Consider the following 20568-nt stretch of genomic DNA (forward strand, 5'->3'; position numbering starts at 1 on the left):
ATGTTCCAAAGAGGGAGGTCAATTCACAAACTAGAAAGCTCAGAGGGACTGGTGTACTTTAACTTTATTCAACTTTATTTTTTTTAAATTTTCTTTATTAAAAAAACTTTTTAAATGTATATTTATTTTTGAGAGAGAGAGAGAGAGGGGCAGAGAGAGAGAGGGAGACACAGAATCCGAAGCAGGCTCCAGGCTCTGAACTGTCAGCACAGAGCCGGACGCAGGGCTCGAACTCTCAAACCGCGAGATCATGACCTGAGCTGAAGTCGGACGCTCAACCGACTGAACCACCAGGCACCCCTAATAGTTTGACTTTAAAGGTAACTTTAAATGAGAGGAGTCCTTCAGGGAACAATGTGTGTGTTATCCCACAGATGCTCCGGGGTAGAGTGAGGAGGGAGGCAGCATGACCCAGTGCAGAGGGAAGCCTGTTGGACTGGGGCACCTGTGGTTGCACAAGTATTGAACACCTGGTCAATAACTGGTATGGCAGGGACACCTCAGCAACATCCTGGATGCTCCTTTCCACACCTCCTTCAGGTGTTAACATACAGATTTCCCCCCAGCATTTTATTATGAAAATATCTCAACATACAGAAAATTTGAAAGAATTGTACAGCACTTTAGAGTCAGACAGGAAGTTTTATTCACTCTGACATGGGGGTCTCTCTACCTAATGCAATGGCTTGTAGGTGGGGCTGCAGCCATCCAGCGTGCAGGTGAGTAATATTTTAACATTTTGGATCCTGGAGAGTCAGGAAATCACGGTTTTGTTCGTGCTGCCTTTTGGGGAGTGGGCTGGAATAATTTTGCCTTTTCTTCCCATCTGGCTATGAACAAACCCTCCATATATTTTAAGGCACCGTTCAACTAGCACCATTAAAGCTGACTGAATCTCTCCCTTCCACACAAGGCCCTCCCTTGACCTTTCTTAGGGCACTTAGCCATTCTCTGCGTGTGGGCTCCTTTTCTGGACACGTTTTATATCTCATTGGCCGTGAGCTCCTGTCGGGGTAGGCGCCCTTCCCTCTGTGTCCTCGGCTTTCCCACAGCACCTTGCAGGCAGCAGGGATTTCAAGTTGCCCGGGCAGGGACTGAGAATCTGTGCGTGGGGACTGAAGTGTCACAGATATGTGTGTCTGGGAATGGGCCTGTTCAGTAGGAGCTGGTGAGAGCTGCATTTGGGGCGTGTGCCTGCTCTCTTGCGCTGTAAAAATAGCCACAGATGAAGCCTATCATCAATCTGCAGAGGAAGCCACCTCAGGAACACCCAGAAAGCCACCTGCTGAGAATATCACACCAAACTGGGGGGGGGGGTGTTGAAAGAGTAGGTGTTGTTAAGAATATGGGAATCAGAAATGTGATCTATATGGAAAACAGCAGCTCATTAGCATGTGTCAAGTGTGGACCAGGGGAGGGTTGGCTTTCTCCATATCCCTGAGGGTTTGGATCAGTAGGCAGGAGTGACTCTACCCAATTTGTAAAAATGACATGATTTCTCACCCCGGAAGCCTCGGGTTCCTCGTCTTTAGAACCCATACTCACCAAGATGCCCTCTGATTTTTACTGTTTTCCAAGCAGGCTTCTGAGCTGGGAAGAAAACCTGGCAGGCTGCCGACACGAATACTGCAGGATACTTGGCAATCACATTTAGTTTAAAAAAAAATTGCGCTTATTTTTTCAATTATAAAAATAATACACGCTTATAATAGAAAATTGGGAAGTATTAAAAACTAGAAAGGAAGAAATAATTATTCATGATTTCACTGCCCAGAACACCCACTGTTAACATTTTAGTGTATTTTCTTCCAGTCATTTGCTATGAATTTTTATATAGTTGGATATATTTTTGGGGTGCACTCTTGATCTTTCACTTTTGACTTGAAAGTTATAACACGAGCATTTGTCCATGATGGATGACTGTTATAGGTATTTACCACCTAGAGTTTTACTTCTATTTTTCTAGCTTTTTAAACTCTTCAGAGACATCAATAAAATTAGAAGTATACACATTTTTTTTTTTTTGCTCACCGCAGCAGTAGAAGCTCATGGTAGCAAAAAACATCAAAGAGGACAGGAAAATATAATTTGGAAAAGAGAAAGTTTCTTACACTTCCTCTCCTCAGAATCACCATCATGGGGTGAGCTTTTCTATACATATGTGACCATTCATATATATATATACACATGTACAATTTTAAGATTTCTAGTACTTATTCATTACAGTATGAAGTAAGTATTTGAAAGGGCGAGTGTGCAGAATAAAATGTGGATGGCCGTGCCCAGCACACCCTCATTGCCTTCCCTCAGGGTGACAGCACTTAGGAATTTGGAATCTGTGTGTCCAGTTCCATCCCTGAGCACTTATGTACAGATGATCATGTTCATTCACATTTTGCTGAGGGCTGCTAGAGCAGTGGAATTGAATATGTGAAACAAACACGGAGTATGTGACCTTCACCGCCTGGCATACATATGTGACTTTGCTGGGCAGAGGCGTTTTGCAGATGTAATTAAGGTTACTACTCAGTTATTGTCTGCCTAGTATAATGTCACATGTCCATTGTACCTCAGTTAGGGGGGAAAGGGGGAAAAGGCAAGTAGAGAAATTCTAAGCACAAGATGGCTTGAAGACAGGAGGGGCCATGTAGCTGGAAACGGGGCCATCGTCCCTACAACCAAAAGGAGCTGATTTCTAGAAGTAGGTTCTTCCCCAGAGACTCCAGGTAAGAGGCTGGCAGCCAACACCTTGATTTCTGGCTTGTGAGCCCTGGCCAGAGAATCCAGCCATGCTGTGTCAGACTTCTGAACTACAGAGGTGAGAGCTAATAAACGGGTGTTGTTTTAAGTCACTGTTTGAGATCATTTGCTATGCAGCCTGGAAAATGAATACAGATTTGTGTTGTATTGTAGATCTTTACGATCCGGCTATTTGTGGTAAAAGTTTGCTGACCATGTACTAGACAGCCCCCATTCTTCTTTCTCCATTGAAATTTCCTGAGCCTTTACCTCTTCTGGATGATTATTGTGGAAGGTGCCTCCAGGTCCCTAAAAAACATTTTCATATCACTCCTTCCTTTTCAGGTTTTCTTCCGGACTATGGATTCCCACCCTAAAACTCAAAGTGGGCTTAGCTTCCCACTCTGGCCCATCCTCGCCCTCCATGGTTTTAGTGTGATTATGCTGATGGTCAGTGTTCATACTATCATAGCTACGGAAATACTATTTGCAACTATACAATTGCCCAATGTAGTAAACTATGATTACCTTTTCTTTTTCCCCACACAACTTTTGTTTTCCCTGGAGTTAGTAATTGTCTTTTGTTTTCATGAACTTTGTGTTAATTCAGTCCCAAACTCCTTACCCATTGTCTATATTTCCTCACAGTACATCAGATACACTACCAGTTCATCTTCCCCAGGGTATCTTCTGGACTGAGCCACTCCAACTCGGACAACGGCACAGTTGTCCTTCTAGAATGTCTCTTCAACATCATCTTGCTCATACCCTTTCCTTTGTCCCTATGTGGGATCTACTATTTTCTGGATTCCTAATGCCTTCTCTATCTTGGTTGAGTCATTTGTTTGAGAATGTCCTTCAGGAGCTTCTTCAGAGAGGATGTGTGGGAGGCAAATTTCTTGAGAATCTTACATTTGAAAATGTCTTTATTTTACTCTCACACTTGACTGATAGTTTGGCTGAGGAAAGAGGTCTTCTAGGCAGGAAAAGAGGGTTGCCTTGCTGCCAACCAGGTTCTAGTGTTGCTCTTTAGAAGTCCAACTCTGTGGTGGGTAGAGTAATGCCCCCATCCCAAAGATTCCCTGGCCATTATCTCTGGAACCTGTGAACGTGTGACAAAAGGGATTTTGCAGGTGTGATTAAATTAAGGATTTTGAAACAGGGAGATTATCCTGGTGGGTTGAATATAGTGGCAAGCATTGTCCTAGGAGGAAGACAGAGGGGTTGGAGTCAGAGAAGAAGATGTGAGAGTGGAGGCAGAGGTGGCACGGCAGGCAGAGAGGGAGGGGCTTGAAGATGCTACTCGTCTGGAAGACAGAGGGACCATGAGCCAAAGAATACAGGTGACCTCTAAAAGCTAGAAAACGCAAAGAAACTGATTCTTCCCCCAGTCTTCAGAAGAAACACACCCCAGCCTGCCCCATGATTTCAGACCAGTGAGACCTGTTTGGGATTCTTGGCCTCCAGAACTAAGTTTATGTCATCGTAAGCCACTAAATTTGTGGTTATTTTTTATAGCAGCAGCGGGAAATGAATACAAATGCCATTCAATGAAAGTCTGACAGATAGTCTGATTATAAGTGGTTGACAGTCTGATTCTTGATCTTTTCCCCTCAGGCTTTCTCTGTCTCTGGAAACTTGTAGGATTTCTTCTGCCTCCAGCATCCTGAGGGTTCAGGATGGTGTGCCTCAGTGCGCATTTGGTGGATCTCTATGATGTGGCAACTCATCTTCTGGGTGGGGGGGGCGCAGCTAGACTCTTCCCCCACTGGTCCCCACTCACCCTCTGTTTGATTATCTTTTTTTCCGAAATGCCTACCATTTGAATACTGGACCTCACAGACCAGTCTTTTAATTTTCTCAGCTTTTCTGCTTTACTTTCCAGCTCTTTGTCTTTTGTTTACTTTGTGTCCTTTTATCTTCTAAACTTTCTGTTGAGCTTTTCATTTCGGCCATCATGACTCTAATTTCTGGGATTTCCTTTTTGTTCTCTGAATGTTAATTTTGTGTGTGTGTGAGAGAGAATTCGAACCTGAGCATGTCTCTCTGTCTCTGTCTCTGTTTCTGTCTCTGTCTCTGTGTGTGTGTCTCTGTCTCTGTCTCTGTCTCTGTCTCTCTCTCTCTCTCTCTCACACACACACACACACACACACACACCCTGCTAGTGGAGGAGGGGCAGAGGGAGAGAGAGAATCTCAAGCAGGCTCCAGGGTCAGTGTGGAGCCCAATGAGTGTCTTGATCTCACGACCCTGATAATATGACCTGAGCCAAAATCAAGAGTCAGACGCTTAACTGAGCCACCCAGGTGCCCCATGAATGTTAATTTTTATGGTATCTTGTCCGTTTCATGGTTGCATTATCTTCTTTGATCTTTCTGAGGCTATTAATAATCTTTTTGTTTTAAACATTCTTCTCTTTGCAAAAATCTCTGTTTTCTCCAGATTTTCATTCTCTGTTTGTCTCCATCTTGGCCCATGTCTACCTGCACCTGGGTATCCTCTTGCACGTTAGAGCTTTCCCTCTGCTGTGCCCTGATGCCTCTTCACAGTCAGGAATGGGGCACTAAAACAATTATTGGAAACCAGGGGCCTAGGTGGGGCCTGTCAACTTGGCGCCTCACTGCAGGGTGCTGTGGCTAGGTCGCTTGGTTGGGGATGTCCCAGTGTCATTCTGCAGATTCCATCCAGAAAGATCCTCTGGTCTCCTGCCTCAAGGTGAAGATTTCTGGAAACAGAGCCAGGAAAACAACTGGGGATTTCAGCATCAAATATACACATAATCTTTTTGGTTTTATTGGTATGACAACATTGCCTTCGACTGTGCCTTGTGTTTCCCAGTGCAGAAGACTCCCTTTTATACTCTCTCCTCCCAGAACGTTTCTCATCCTCTGCTAGGTTGGGAGAAAGGCAATAATGTGGAGTGGGGCAGGGTCTCAGCGGGTGGCTTCTCCCGAAATCCCCCTCATCACCATCATTGTCACCCCTGCCTCCAAAGGTGTCCAGTGCCCCTCGTTCCTGGGCATCCCGGGATTCTGCAGATGTTCCTCTGGTTTCTCCACTTCTAGCCGAACACTTTGTCTTCCTGGGCTGCTGAGTGTGCCATTCACCTGTCCTCCCTCTGGGTTCCAGCTCCCAAAGCTGGGTCACAATTGTCTCTCCTGCCTCCTCTCCCTACAAGTTCTGACTTTTTAAAGTGACCTTCTTCTTGGCATCTAAAAGGGGTTTTGGAAGAGAACAAAACAGACACCTGTGTTCAATCTGCTGTCTCTACCTGCTGTGACTTATTGGGCACCTCAGGAAAATACTTCTTTTAACAGCTCTTTCCTTACACAACAATATTCTTTTCAATAGCAATCGTGAAATAATAATCATGAAGAAGACTATCTAGAAGAGAAATGCCACAGTGAAAATTTTCTTTTATTGAACTTCACACATAGAATCATGTCAGCACACAAACACGAACAAGGAAAAAGCAATGGATTAACATTTTTAATTGGATTAATTTAAAAGGGGGAATATGCAGTGAACTCTCACACTCTATTTCAGTGTTTTAAATTTTAAACAGAAATTAAAAATTCCAAGTCATCATGTAAAAGAATAGCAGAACTGCAGGAACTCAAGTTCCCTTTTCTCCTCTGCAAAATCACTGTTTGTTGTTTTTTTTTAATCTGCTATCTCAAAGTGGAACATGTGATATCCATACCGTGTATACACTGGAGATAGGAGTCCAAAGCAAGTGTAAATGACTCCAGACTTCCCGCCTGTGTTGGGACCCAGAAGTTCTCTGAATGGACTAGGCAAACTGTTCCCACTGTGCTGCCCTTAGCATATACATCACATTCTAGAAGGTCCTTAAATTATTTTTAAAGTAAAATTTGTTGACCACCTACCTTATGCTAGATACTGCTCGGAGCTTTCACCTGTATTCTCTGTATATGGATATATGTAATTGAGTTGTCGTCTTTTTTTTTTTTAATGTTTTGATTTAATTGAGAGAGAGAGAGAGAGAAAGAGAGACAGAACAAGTGGGGTTGGGGGGTGGGTAGGTGGGACAGAGAGAGAGAGAGGGAGACAGAGAATACAAAGCAGGTTTCAGGCTCCAAGCTGTCAGCACAGAGCCCAATGCGGGGCTTGACCTCACGGACTTTGAGATCATGACCCGAGCCAAAGTCAGATACTTAACTGACTGAGCCACCCAGGCGCCCCGAGTCCTCTTCTGATGATTTCGGCGATATTCACTGCCTGCTAGGTCAAGTGGTTCCGTGTCAACTGTGCCTGCAGTTCAACACTGAGATGGAAAACCCTCTTCTAATGAAGTTGGGCTGCAGGTTACCCGTCACCCAGCTGCATGAGTAAACGATTTGTACAAATGTGTGGAGAAACTGAGGGAGGGATTTCCAATCCCCTTGAGAGGCTTTCCTCCTTGGTTCCCCTCCCATCCTGCAGCCGAATTCCTGACTCATTCATAAGGAGTCTGTCGCTGGCTCAGCTTGTCATGGCTGCTGTGGTCGTGGCTGTTGATGTCACTTGTAGAAGTTCATGTTTGTGTGAAGGTATTTTACAAGACAGTTTCCCTCTTACTTTTTCTGCCTCAGCTTGTGAACCTCACTGTGCATGTTGTTGTCAGGAACAAACCTGACCATGTCCCAGAGTGGGGGTGAAGCTGATGGGTCTCTTCCGCTCTGCGTTGACCGCTACCCACTGACAGTGCCAAATCCACTGTGAGCAGAGCCCCCTTGTTCGTGTCCCCAAAAGTCTTACTGAAACCTACCCCCCATGGGATGGCATTAGGAGGCAGGGCCTTCAGGAGGTAACCAGGTGATGAGGGTGGAGTCCTCATGAATGGAATTAGCGCCCTTAGGAAAGAGACCCCAGAGAGCTTTCTAGCCCCCTTTCAGCCATGTGAGGACCCGATGAGAAGTCAGTCATCTGCAACCAGGAAGAGAGTTCTCACCAGAACCTGATCAGGCTGGGACACCGAACTCGGACTTCCAGCCTGCAGAACCATGAGAAACAAATTTCTGTCGTTTAGAAGTCACCTCATCTATGGTGAGGAGCTATAGCAGCCAAAATGAACTAGGACATCCTTTTCTTTTTTTAATGTAAGTACTTTCATTTATTTTCTACATTGTCATTGGAAGAAGCAACAGGTCGGTAGGATGCAGAAGGTCTCTTGAATACATTGCCTCCTTGAATACATCGTCTCAGACCCTCTTGTATGTAACTCAAATTCTTTCCCTTCATTACATCTTATTTTTCTCTTCCAGCTTTCACTGTGACAAATTTCAAATCCACCCCCAAAGTTAAAAGAATAATACGATGAAAAAGTATATGCTCTGTATCAACAATTTACCAACTGCAACGTTTTGTTTTAGCGTTTTCCCTTCCTCCCTGGCCTTCTCTCTTTCCTCATTACACTTACATACACATATACACATTTAAAAGTCATTGGAAAGCTGGGCGCCTGGGTGGCTCAGTTGGTTGAGCATCTGACTTCGGCTTAGGTCATGATCTCACCGTCTATGAATTCGGGCCCCGCGTCGGGCCCTGTGCTGACAGCTCAGAGCCTGGAGCCTGCCTCGGATTCTGTGTCTCCCTCTCTCTGTGCCCCTCCCCTGCTCACTCTCTCTCTCTCAAAAACGAATAAACATTACAAAATTTTAAAAAATCATTGGATGGGGCGCCTGGGTGGCTCAGTCGGTTAAGCGGCCGACTTCGGCTCAGGTCACGATCTCGCGGTCTGTGAGTTCGAGCCCCGCGTCGGGCTCTGTGCTGACAGCTCGGAGCCTGGAGCCTGTTTCAGATTCTGTGTCTCCCTCTCTCTCTGCCCCTCCCCTGTTCATGCTCTGTCTCTCTCTGTCTCAAAAATAAATAAACGTTAAAAAAAAATTTAAAAAATCATTGGAAACTAAGTTTCAGGCATCGTGATATTTCACCTTTAAAAACATCAGCATATAGTTACTAAGAAAAAGGACATTCTCTTACATAATCACCACACAATGATCTCAGCTGATGAGTTTAACATTGGTCTGTACTATCATTTAGTATATAGACTGTATTTGAATTTCCCCAATTGTCCTAACAATTGTCTTTCACAGTGGGGTTTTTTTTTTTTTTTGGATCAAAGATTTAATCAAGTATTTGCATTGATTTGTTATATTTCTTCATGTGCTTTAAGCTAGAGTAGTTCCGTTTCCTTTATGTGCTCACGTATGTGCTTATGTGCACATTCATGTGCATGTATATCTCATGACATCGACATTGTTGAGTCCAGTCCAAATCTTTCCAGAATGTCCCTTGATTTGCATTTGTTTTATATTTCTTTATGCTTAAATTCAGGTCGTATGGTTTTTGGTTTTTTTTTGTTTTTTTTTTTTTTAATTTTTGGGACAGAGAGAGACAGAGCATGAACGGGGGAGGGGCAGAGAGAGAGGGAGACACAGAATCTTGAAACAGGCTCCAGGCTCCGAGCCATCAGCCCAGAGCCTGACGCGGGGCTCGAACTCACGGATCGCGAGATCGTGACCTGGTTGAAGTCGGACGCTTAACCGACTGCGCCACCCAGGCGCCCCCAGGTCGTATGGTTTTTGAAGGAAACCTGTAAAGTGACATTCCGTTCCTAGTGCACTTGGTACCTTTATTACTCATGTTAGGATTGACTGCTTGGCTAAGGTATCATTGCAAAGGTGTCCTTATCTCTTTACAAGAAACTGGGTTTATTTTTTTAATTTTCTTTTTTTAAAATAATTTTTAATTAAGTTTATTTATTTTGGGCGAGAGAGAGAGAGCGCACACACGCGTGAACATGAGTGGGGGGAGGGGCAGGGAGAGAAGGAGAGAGAGAATCACAAGCAGGCTCTGTCTGCGCAGAGTCTGACATGGGGCTTGACCTCACAAACTGCGAGATCATGACTTGAGTCAAAATCAAGAGCTGGATGCTCAACCAACTGAGCCACCCAGGCACCCCTGATTTTTAAATTTTCAAAAAATTTACTTAATTTATTTTATTCGAATTAACATACAGTGTTATATGGGAAACTGGGTTTTAAAATCCTTTCATGGGGTGTAGTTTCCAACCAAGTGCTGTGCACATGGTACCTGACAGTTAATGTGCTGAGTTAGAAGGAAAGTGAACATTTTGTTGTGCTTCCTTCTTTGGGTCACATTAGCATCTCATCGAATTTCGCCAGCCAGTTCATCATTATTCCCATTTTATAGACGAGACAGTTGAGGCCCAGAAACATAAACATAAGTGATTTGTTCCAAGTGCACCCCAAGAGATACACTGGGATTCAGACCCAAGGGTGTTGTAAAGTTGACCACTGCCTTATTTCCCTGCCCTTCCCTGCCTAGAAGTCTGTTCCTGTCTCCTTACTCTGGGGGGGGGTGGAAATGCTCATGACTTGCTTCTATACACATGGGCGGTGGATAAAACTTCTGCAGGCCAGAGATGTTAGCAAGTGTCCTTTAAAACAGCGCCGGAATTTGTGCTTATGAAGCACGTGTAAATAGGACAGCACTCATTTACTCCTTGCTGGCATTGAATAACCTCTCACAGCCTGACAATTCTACTTTTGAGAAATCAAAAAATCACTATCGGGTCAGCATGTCAGAATAAATTGAGCAGAAAATGCAAGCATGTTACATCAGGTTTTCCCAAAAGTATTCCAGAGATCCCAGTGTAGCATATGAAGGCAGAGGCTGCTGACACTCTCCCCTTCTTTCTCAAGGAAGTAGGACCTCCCACTTTTGACTTGGCAGATGGCTGCCACATGGCTGCCCAGAAGAACTACATTTCCCAGGTTTCCTTGCAGCCAGATTCCTACCCTGTCAGTATGCCACGTAAGTGAGCCCTAGGTGCAATTTCCAAGTTGTACTCTTAGAGGGAAGAGGCTTGTGCTCTGCATGCTCCTTCCAGATAGAACACGGGATGTGAATATCTAAAAGTGGTGGGGGGGGAGTATAGAATGCATTCTGAATGCAGATGTGGCAGGGGTGAATGGAGAACACCCGGGACCATGTAGGGATGAATGGAGAGTGCACTGGAACCACATAGGGGTGAATGGAAAATGCCCAGGGACTGCAGCTGGGGCAAAGATCAAGTGCAGAGGTGGCAAGAGTAGAGTACTGAGGCACAGGGGTGAGCATGTTGAATCTTGTGGAAAAGGGCCCAGCCCCGGTAGAGTGGCACCAAGATGGAGGGAGCTGGGGACTCTCACACTGAGATGCCTTCCTGCCAGCCTACTCTGCCCATGGCCATACTATTAGGTGAGAAAGAAACAAACAGCTTCATGTTTTTAATAAAATTTTTAAATTTATTTTTTAATTTGAGACAGAGAAAGCGTGCATGAGCAGGGGAGAGGAGCAGGGGGGAGAGAGAGAATCCCAAGCAGGCTCTGTGCTCGATCACAACCTGACCTGGGATCACGACCCGAGCCGAAATCAGGAGTCGGATGGTCAGATGCTCAAGTGACTGAGCCACCCGGGAGCCCCAACAACTTCATTTTTAAAGACACTTTTATCAGGTGACTTTTTTTTTTTAGGACAGCCGAACCTATTTCCAAAGTAACAGCTGAGGCCACACTCTTCGACTTCATCCTACCTGGCTTCCCTCCCCCCTTTCACACCACAGCTCTCTGAGGACACCCTGCATTTCAATATGTGTGTGGTTTTTCTTGCGAGTTTTGTATATGCTGCCTCTGCTCTGCCCAAATGCCCTCCCTCCCCTCTTCTGCCTGGTAAACTCCTACTCACCCTCTGATACTCCACAGAGCGGAGGGAGCCTTCCCTGACTCCCAGCCCTTGCCAGGCAGGATTCATTCTTTTCTCTTCTTTGAGCCCATAAGAAAGTGCCCAAATTGTTATTGGCACTTGCTCTATGGCGCCATAATTATTTGTTCACATGTCGATCTCTCCAGCTAGTCTGTAGTTTTCTTAAAGTCAGGGGCCATATTTTATTCATTTTTGTATCCCCAGCGCTGCATTTGTAAAAGGTACTAATAGATCGTTGGTGAGCGGCTGAATGAACGCAGATGATATAATTACACGTATATGCATACGAAGCCTCATTCTTTACAAAAGTGTTTCCTTCTTTACATGACACCTCTTGTGAATAGCACACCCATTCCTCCCACAGGAACTCAGTGAGCATACATTTACTATTATGTAATTTATAAACCAGGGGACTGATTATACATTGCCTGAAAATTTGCATCATAGATTTGTCGGGTCTCCTTAGCTGCAGTCCTGTAAATGGGCTCCTCGCCCTGGCATGGCGGTGACTGCACCATGTTACTTCAATCAGTGCCGGGGCTCTGTTTGTTTCTGTCTCTTTTCAGTTCAGAGCAGGCGATCTGGGTTGCAGTACTAGCAGTTTCCAGAAAGTGCTCAGGCGTGCTCAGAGCTAACAAAGACACTGGCATGTTTTCCTGCCCTGGAACGCTGTGGAGTTCAAGGGCTTTTCAGGCTAGCGTGTTCTGTTCCAGTGGGTATCATGTTTTGCCTTTCTTTTATTCCGTGCCAAATATCCTACCAAGGCTAGCAACTCTGCAGGTGCATTTGGCACTACTTTTGTACGAATGCTAATACTGGTATTAAAATTAATTTTCTCCTCTCTAGAAATACGTTGTTAGCATTTTCTAGGTTTCAACATGCAGTGTGTGTGGCAGGTCTAGAAGCTGTCCCACGTTTGCGGCACTCTGCTGGGACTGAATCTCCACCCATTCTGAATGCCTCTTTATTTAAAAAAAATGTTTTTTCTTTAATGTTTATTTTTGAGACAGAGAGAGACAGAGTGTGAGCAGGGGAGGGGCAGAGAGAGGGAGACACAGAACGTGAAGCAGGCTCCAGGTCCCGAGCTGTCAGCACAGAGCCCGACCTGGGGCTCAAACTCACGAGCCGTGAGATCACAACCTGAGCGAAGTCAGATGCTTAACTAACTGAATGCCCAGGTGCCCCCTGAATACCTCGTTAGATGGTGGCCTATGTGTTCTTATACCTAGCCTGGGTTCTATTCTTGCCGAGATTTATCTTAAATATCCTTCATTTGTAAAAATCCTAAAATTATTCTCTGAAAAAATTCCACTTGCCCAATTTTATCCCCCGAGCTGTGGATTTTAAAAATTAGTTGGGAGCATGGATTCTCTTCTCTGAGCATGCAATACTAAATATATAGAAGGCATATATTAATTTGTGGTCTTCTTTGCTCATTTTCGGTCTCCTCCAGACAGAACATAAGCTCCAGTAAGAGAGGCATCCTGTCTGTTTCATTCTGGCTGTATCCTCAGCACCTGGCACATGGGAGGTGCTCAGTAAATCTGTGCAATGGCTGGGTGGGTTGTAGACATATTTGCCGCATTAGCCAGCCGCTTTGAGTGGGGCCTGTCTGTACGGGTCTGGGAAGGAGAAGCTCGTGGTCTACACTTGCCCCTCACTCTCCACTCCTTACCTGTCCCTGATTCATCAGCACGTGGCGCCTTTCTGACGCCCAGGCCTGCTGCCCATTGTGCTGTCTCCCGTGTGAATGCCTGCTTGTTCGTGTTCTCATTTCCTTTCTCCCAGGTGTTCTGTCAGTTTAATTTGATAAACTAATTTGTCCGTAAAATGAGCCACTCAAAATGCAAGAAGGATTTTGGGAAAGAATGGAGCCGATTTTCAGAAGCTAGTGTTTTTAAGACATGTTTTTGAGCTAACCAAGAAGGAGCTAACTCAGGACAGGGGCTTAAGTGAGCAGACAAGGAAGGCTGTCAATTTCTTATGTGACAACGATACCGGAGGGCAAGGAACTGAAGAGGGGTGGGAGGGACAGACAGAGGGAGATTGAGGGCAGAGGGAGAAACCGTGGATCACTAAGTTTTCAATGAACACATAGTTCCATTCAACAAATGGATACTGAGCCTGTACCATGTGCCAAGTGCTCTCCTAGATGCCAGGACAAGATAGACAAAGTTCCTATTCTCATGGAACGTTCATCCTAAATCACCACCACCCAATGGAAACAGAATAAAAATCACAAATGCACGCCACATGTGGAATTTGAAATTTTCCAGTAGACGCACTGGCAAAATGAAAAGGAGTAAATGAAGTTAATTTCAATAATAAATGGTGGTTAACCCAATACATTGGGTTTGTGTCATCAGTAATATAATTGATATAAAATTATATTAATGACATACTTTGTATTCTTTTCTTAGGCTAAGTCTTTGAATTCCAGTGTATATTTCACCCTTATAACCCTCTTCAGTTCAGACGAGCCAGGTTTCAAGTGCTCCATAGCCACATGCCGTTGATGGCTACCATATTGAAAGGTACCATTCTAGATAATAAAGATGTAATATATAATAAGTATATTTATAAATAATGTAGTTTTATTATTGAGTATTGTGATATATAATGAAGTATTCTTAGCAGTAAAGGTATTTGGAAGAAAAACAAAAAGCACAGGCAATAGAGGATAAGGGGACCATCTGTCCAGGCTCCTATCTATGGAGCTGATGCTTGAGCAGAGATTGGAGAGAGTGAAGGAGTGAGCCGTGCCAGGGCTGGAGAAAGAACTCCCTAGGTGGAGGGCCTCGCAAGAGCAAAGGATCTTAGGACCCCACGTGGAGTGTTCAAGCCCCAGTAAGATGGCAGGTGATAATCATGGAGATCAGTTCAGAGCCACTGGGGCTGAGGCCTAACCCCTGGAACCTCGCACGCCAGGCAAGGAGTTTGGCCTACCATGCCCGTGTCTTGTCTTTAGGGGACATGAATCTATGCTCATGTTTCCTAGATGTTCTGGGGTGTTTTTTTTTTTGGCCCATGTTGAAGGGTAAAAGTCTAAAAGCCTCTCTCTGATGCTGTCTTAGGATCTTAACACTCTAAATATAGTGGTTGGCCTGTCTCCTCTTTCAGTGTCCTTGGCAGTTCCTATATTACAGCTACTGTCACGTGCTCTGGACACACACACACAGTGTGTCTGCAGTGTGGAGGGCAGAGCATGCCAACACACACCCATTTACAGGCATTTGCTCCCTGCAAGGTGTCACAAGTCACTAGCACGTCCTTTGAATAGCTTCATTCGCACGTATCATAGTCATGCTTAGAAAGGGAGTTTTAAATGCATTATCAGCTTTTTTCTGGGGTCAGATATTTGGAAGGTTTTGTCCTTTCCCTTGCCGAGGAAGCCTGACTTAACCAGCTCATCTTCGTACCATCCATCAACTCAAGTCCCCACACTCTGAACACCTCTGGCATTTGCAGGACTCTCCAAGGGCAGGAACCTCTAGATGCCGGCCCCAGGTTGTGCATCCAGTGAGGGCAGCAGGCACTTGTGGGCGGGAGCATGCGTGCCTAAGACAGTCTGAGCAGCCCCTCTGTTTCTTTCTGGAGATTTCCCCAGTATGTTGCAGATGCATTTCAGTGACCCCTTCAATCCTCTGCTCCCCCTTCAGTACCCCCTTCACCTGCAGGGCCCTTCCGCATCAGCCCCTTAAGCTCTAGCTCTCCCTATGGACTTCTGGGTTGGGGAGGTCAGTGTGGGATGGCCACCTCCACTTCCCGCTGTAGAGCAAGTTCTGACCCATCCTCAGGGAGGCAGCGAAGTTATTATGCTCATCACTCTCAGAAGGCAATTTAAGACATTAGGGATCACGCTCCCCCTACCCCATGTGAGGACATCTAGGGTTCCTATTACAGCAGGTGTGGGGCTGCTGGCTACATGAAAACAGTGTTTGTAACCCCTCAAGAAAACATGCTAAGTGTTACTACTGCCTGTGGTAGCTTCACGCGCCTGGTGGCCCCCTTCCTATCGAGGCCACCATCTATTTTTCCATGGCACTGTGCTACCTCATTGCAGTTCCATTTAGGGGACGGTGCCCATGCTCCCTATAGTTCTGGTTTAATTTATTTCTTAGAAAAAATGTAAATATTTTTAAATTTATTCTGAGAGAGAGAGAGAGAGAGAGAGAGAGAGAGAGCACGAGCGTGGGTGGGGAAGGGGCGGAGAGAGACTCCCAGGCAGGCTCCTCCCTGTCAGCATAGAGCCCAGCGGGGAGCTCAGTCTCACAAATCATGAGATCATGACCTGAGCCGAAATCAAGAGTCAGATGCTCAACCCACTGAGCCACCAGGGTGCCCCTGGCTCGATTTCTGAACGAACATAAGAGTATTAATTTAGAGGTAGAACCACATGTTATTTCCAACCTCTTTGAAATTGGTCTTTTTGTGCTTTGGGTGCTAGAATTTAAAGGATTTTGTCTCTTCCAGCATTTTGTTCCCCTTTGTCACATGCCCAGGTCTTCTGTCTCTTCTGGTGTTTCCTGAGTACAGATGGACAGTAGCCTCGATGCTGGTTGGTATACCTCTATCTGAATTCAGCTTCAAATTTGTGTGATTCTTGTGTTGACACATATCACACATATATACTGAGGCAGGAAAGATCTAAGAGCTTTTGAAGGGCCAGAAGGGTTCCCTGCTGGGATAGCAACAGTTCAAATATTATATTAGTCACAGCAAGTAACGCCAGCTGCTGTAACAGACAAAACCCAAATCTCAGGGGCCTCAGGCAATAGGTTATTACTTCTCCTTTGCTCTACGGCTCAATGCAAGTTATTGGCGGTGGGGGTTTCTCCTCTTCACGCAGTAATTCAGGAGCCTAGGCTTTTTCCATTGCATGGCTTCACACCATCTTTTAGTATCCTTCACTTTTTACCTAGCGGGCAGACAGGGAAAGGGAGAGAGGTTTTATGGGGCAGACCTGGCCATGGTGGCGATCATTTACCTCCACATTTCATCGGCCAGGAGATCCCGAAGCTACAAGGGTGTGTGGGAAGCGTAGTCTAGTAGTGTGCCCACGAGTGCTGGCAATCTTCACCACAAATATGGCTTGAATACATTGCGTACATCACGGCGTTGTCCCAGCTGTGCAGGTAGATGAGTTGGAGGTGGCTTGAAAGCCATAGGATGTATTTGTTCTTAGGGGAACACTCTGCCCTAAGTTAATTTGCTGGGGAGTTGAAATCCCAGCAGGTGACAATCGGGAGGGACCTGAGAAGCCCTTAATACCAGTGGTTTTCCCATAGCTGTGTGGTTTCCTTTTTTCATGTCTGGATCCCTGATCCCTTTGGAATTTGCTCTTGAGTAAGGTGTGAACTGTGTTACCTTTTCCCAAACAGCTAACTAAGTTGTCCAGGGCTGTTTGCTAAAAAGCCCCAGCGATTTGAGAGGCCACCTTTATCAGATGCCAGATTCCTCTATGTGGCTGAGTCTATTTTTGGACTTTCTGTTCTTTCCCACTGGTCTGCTGGTCTTTTTATGTGCCAGTACCACACAATCTAAAAAGGTATGCTTTAACATCTGGTAAGACATTCTTGCCTCTCAGACATTCAATGCTAGTCTTGCATTTTTTAAATGAAGAGCTTTAGTATCTATTGTCTAACTCCACAAAGAAGCTGGTTGCTATTTTTGTTGGGAGTGTTTAAACTTCATAAATTAATTTAAGGAAAACTGGCATCTGTATGGTGCTGTCATCCTATCCAGGAACAAGGAATGTCTTTTCACTTGTTCACATTTTGCCCTGTCTTTCAAAGGTGATACGAGTTTTGCATATTTTTTAAGTATATTCCTAAATATTTTACCCTCTTCATTGTTATTGTAAAGGGACTTTTCTCTTCCTTAATATCCTCTGATTATTTTATGTATATAAATATAGATACATATGTATATGTATTTAAAGGCTATTGATTTCTATGTGCTAATTTTGTTTCCTGCTATCTAATGGATTTTTTTTTTAACATCAGTAGTTTGCAACCTGCAAGGTTCCTGAGAGCCACCTAAGGAATATTTTGGGGGGCACCTGGGTGGCTCGGTCGGTTGAACGTCTGACTTCAGCTTCAGATCATGATCTCATGGGTTCGTGGTTTCGAGCCCCGCATCGTAGCTCAGAGACTGGAGCCTGCTTTGGTTTCTGTGTCTCCCTCTCTCTCTGCCCCTCCCCCCCCCACTCATACTCTGTTTCTCTCTCTCTCTTTCTCTCTCTCTCTCAAAAAATGAATAAACATTAAAAAAATTTAAATATCTAAGGAACATTTTCCAATAGAGATGCCGAGACTCCCTCCCCCACCCAAGATTGCGGAGGATGTCAGGGAAGGAGGAGAGCTTTGGTGGCACTCTGTTTCTCCGTTCAAAACCCATTGATTAAGACCCAGAATGTGAGCGGCTCAGGTCACGAGTCAGAGTGGGGCTGGGCCAAGCACCACCCTGGGTGCGAATGCGTTTCCCCCCTGAGACCAAGGGAAGGACCAGAGCCTCGGACCAGAGGAAGCAGGGCATGAACTCTCAAACTGCAGAGACACACATCCGAAAAAGGTGCAGCAGCCTAGGGGAGCAGATCTCGAGGCTGAGCAGAGCCAAGCACCAGGCCCAGGAGGCCGGCACTCTGACTCCTGGGGAGAAGTGAGAACCTCAGAGCGAGCCCCAAAGGGGACGAGGACAGTGACTGTAGACACTTGTCGTTACTTGTTTATAGATTTACGTGTTTAGTTTTGAACTTGAGGTGCACGGACCTGAGCCAATCATCCCCTTGTTTCACACTACTTTATCACGGTTTGTTCTTTTTTCTTTTATGTTATGTACATTTTTCTTCTTCACTTATTATTTTATTGTTTGCCATTTAGTTATTACTTTTTAGTACTATTTTTCACTTGTCATTCTCTGTATCTCCCAGTTCTCCTTCCAAGCAAATATAGCCCTTCTTTTCCGTTTATAGTTCATGTTTTTAAAATATGTTTTCTGTGGGGTGTCTATGTTTTCAAACACATATCAGCAGAAGTGTGTTCTAGATTTCGTTGTTGTTCACTTTGTTCCCCAAGTGCTCCGTGTAAGATCCATCCTATCACTTTGGGTGTGTCTGACCATTGCTTGGAACTCTGCGTGACTTTCCGAGGTGTGTCCGTGGCCCCAGCAGTGGCCACTCCACATACCTGGACAGCCCTTCACAAAGAATTGTGCTTCCCCCTCTGGACCTGTGTGAGAACTGGAACGTGAGAGGCTGGCCATGGGGGGTTCCCTGAGAGTGGCTGTCCACTCCCACCCAGCCAGGCAGAAGCTTTCCCCCAGCTCCGTCCTGTCCCTGCCACCACGTCCCATGGCTCGGATTTTACTTGATGCCAGGCTAATGAAGTGCTGATGTTATCAAACTGTGCAATTCTCGGACGACTGATGATTTGGAGCATCTCTTCGATGTGCTTGTTAGCTTTTTGAGATTCTGTTTCTAGAAATTCCGTTCCTATTCTTTGCCCATTTATTAAAAATGAGGGCAGTTCGGTTTTTCTTGTTGACTTGCAAGAGTTCCATGTAACTTTTATAAATGAATCCCTAATTTGTCTTGGCAAATATTTTCGCCTTTTCTTTGTTTTCCCCTATTTGTCCTAGGATTCCCTTGCTGGAAGAAAATCCTGAATTTTGATGTAACCAAATCCATTTATACTTTGTGTTTTTAAAATGTAATTGAAAGCATCCTTTCCTTCACCTGGGTAGCAAAGATATTCTCCTCCATTTTCTTCTATTCCTTTTTAAAGTCTATCTCACTTTTGGGTCTATAGTCTATGTGACGGTAGGTAGAGATCCAGCATTATTTTGCCAATACCATTTACTAACCCCTCTCCCATCTCTGGCTCCTACTCTTTTATGAAAAGAAGCTAGTGATTCAACTACATTCATATCTGGGTTGAAAATATTATAATTAATTATATACACATCTCTAAATTTTAGTCACTCATTCTGTCCTTTTGGGTCCTCTCAATCCCTTTGTTTTAATAGTTTGAAGTCCCTGTAGGTGTTGAGAGCTAACACTGGTAGACTAGGGTTGCCAGATTTGGTAAATAAAAGCACAGGATGCTTAGTTACACTTGAATTTAGAAGGAACAACGAATAGCTTTTTAGTGTAACTGTGTGTCAAATATTGCATGGGATGTACTAATCCTGAAAATCACTGCTGACCTGAAATTTAGATGGAACTGGCTTTCTGCATCTTAATCGAATGACTCTCTGATATATTCAACCCACAGGGACGTGCCTTGACCGAGTCTTCCTGCCCTCCCTCACCCCTCTGCCATTGTCCCCACTAGTCACAAGGACACTGGTTGCACCCTATTTCTGGCTGACATGGCTCAGTTCCTGACCCGAGTCCTTCTAAATAACCTATCCTTAAATGAACATCTCAGTGTTTCACCTAAGGGTTTGACTAGACTAACCCTTCTCAGAAGTGAACATGCTTATGAACCACCTAGGAATCTTGTTAAAATGCAGACTGTGGTTTGTGGGTCTGGAATTCCCTATTTCTAACAGGCTCCTAGGGCACGTCAGTGCTGCTGGTCCGCGGACCATCCTCCGGTAGTAAGGAACTAAGGGGTTCCTGTGCACGTCCCTAGGGGGCCTGGTTGTTAAACCATCGGGACTTCGGGAACCAGAGCAAAGCCCAAGTTGGCCTACTCATATTCCTTTCCTCCGTGCCAAAGCCTGGAATAGGACAAGAGCCCATGTTTGAGAGAAGACAGGTCACACGCTTGGAACTGTCCTGGACTCTTCACACATCCTCCTCTGGCTGTTGAAGATGAACGTTGCCATCACATGTGTGTGAGCCATTGGTTGATCCTTTGTGGTCCGTCCGCACACACACCTCCCTCGGGGTGCTTACCTCCTCAGCTGCGAATGTAGCTTTCTTGTCCCTCTTGCTCATTAGACTGCAAGTCACCCGAGGGGCAAGATGGCGGCGGCTCTAGCTCCGTACCCCAGCATCCAGTGCGGTGTCTGGCATGTAGCAGCTGCTTAGGAAATCTGAGTTAAATGAAG

The 20568-nt window shown here is 45.1% G+C and overlaps 1 protein-coding gene across 4 annotated transcripts in view; it reads left to right on the top strand.

Annotated features, from left to right (window-relative positions):
• Positions 1-20568, top strand: part of MGLL (monoglyceride lipase) — a 245209-nt gene that overhangs the window by 94561 nt on the left and 130080 nt on the right. Inside the window, exons 2-3 of one of the 4 annotated variants that reach the window (XM_042962300.1) lie at positions 10470-10581; positions 13932-14045. The exons of 2 other annotated variants lie outside the window; for them this stretch is intronic. In XM_042962300.1, coding sequence (XP_042818234.1) covers positions 14018-14045 — 28 coding nt within the window. In that variant the 5' untranslated portion in view covers positions 10470-10581; positions 13932-14017. The remainder of the gene's footprint in view (positions 1-10469; positions 10582-13931; positions 14046-20568) is intronic. One more of the 4 variants, XM_042962295.1, reaches the window with a different exon arrangement.

The sequence above is a fragment of the Panthera tigris genome, chromosome A2 (assembly GCF_018350195.1).
Source record: "Panthera tigris isolate Pti1 chromosome A2, P.tigris_Pti1_mat1.1, whole genome shotgun sequence".
In the NCBI taxonomy this organism is placed as follows: domain Eukaryota; kingdom Metazoa; phylum Chordata; class Mammalia; order Carnivora; family Felidae; genus Panthera; species Panthera tigris.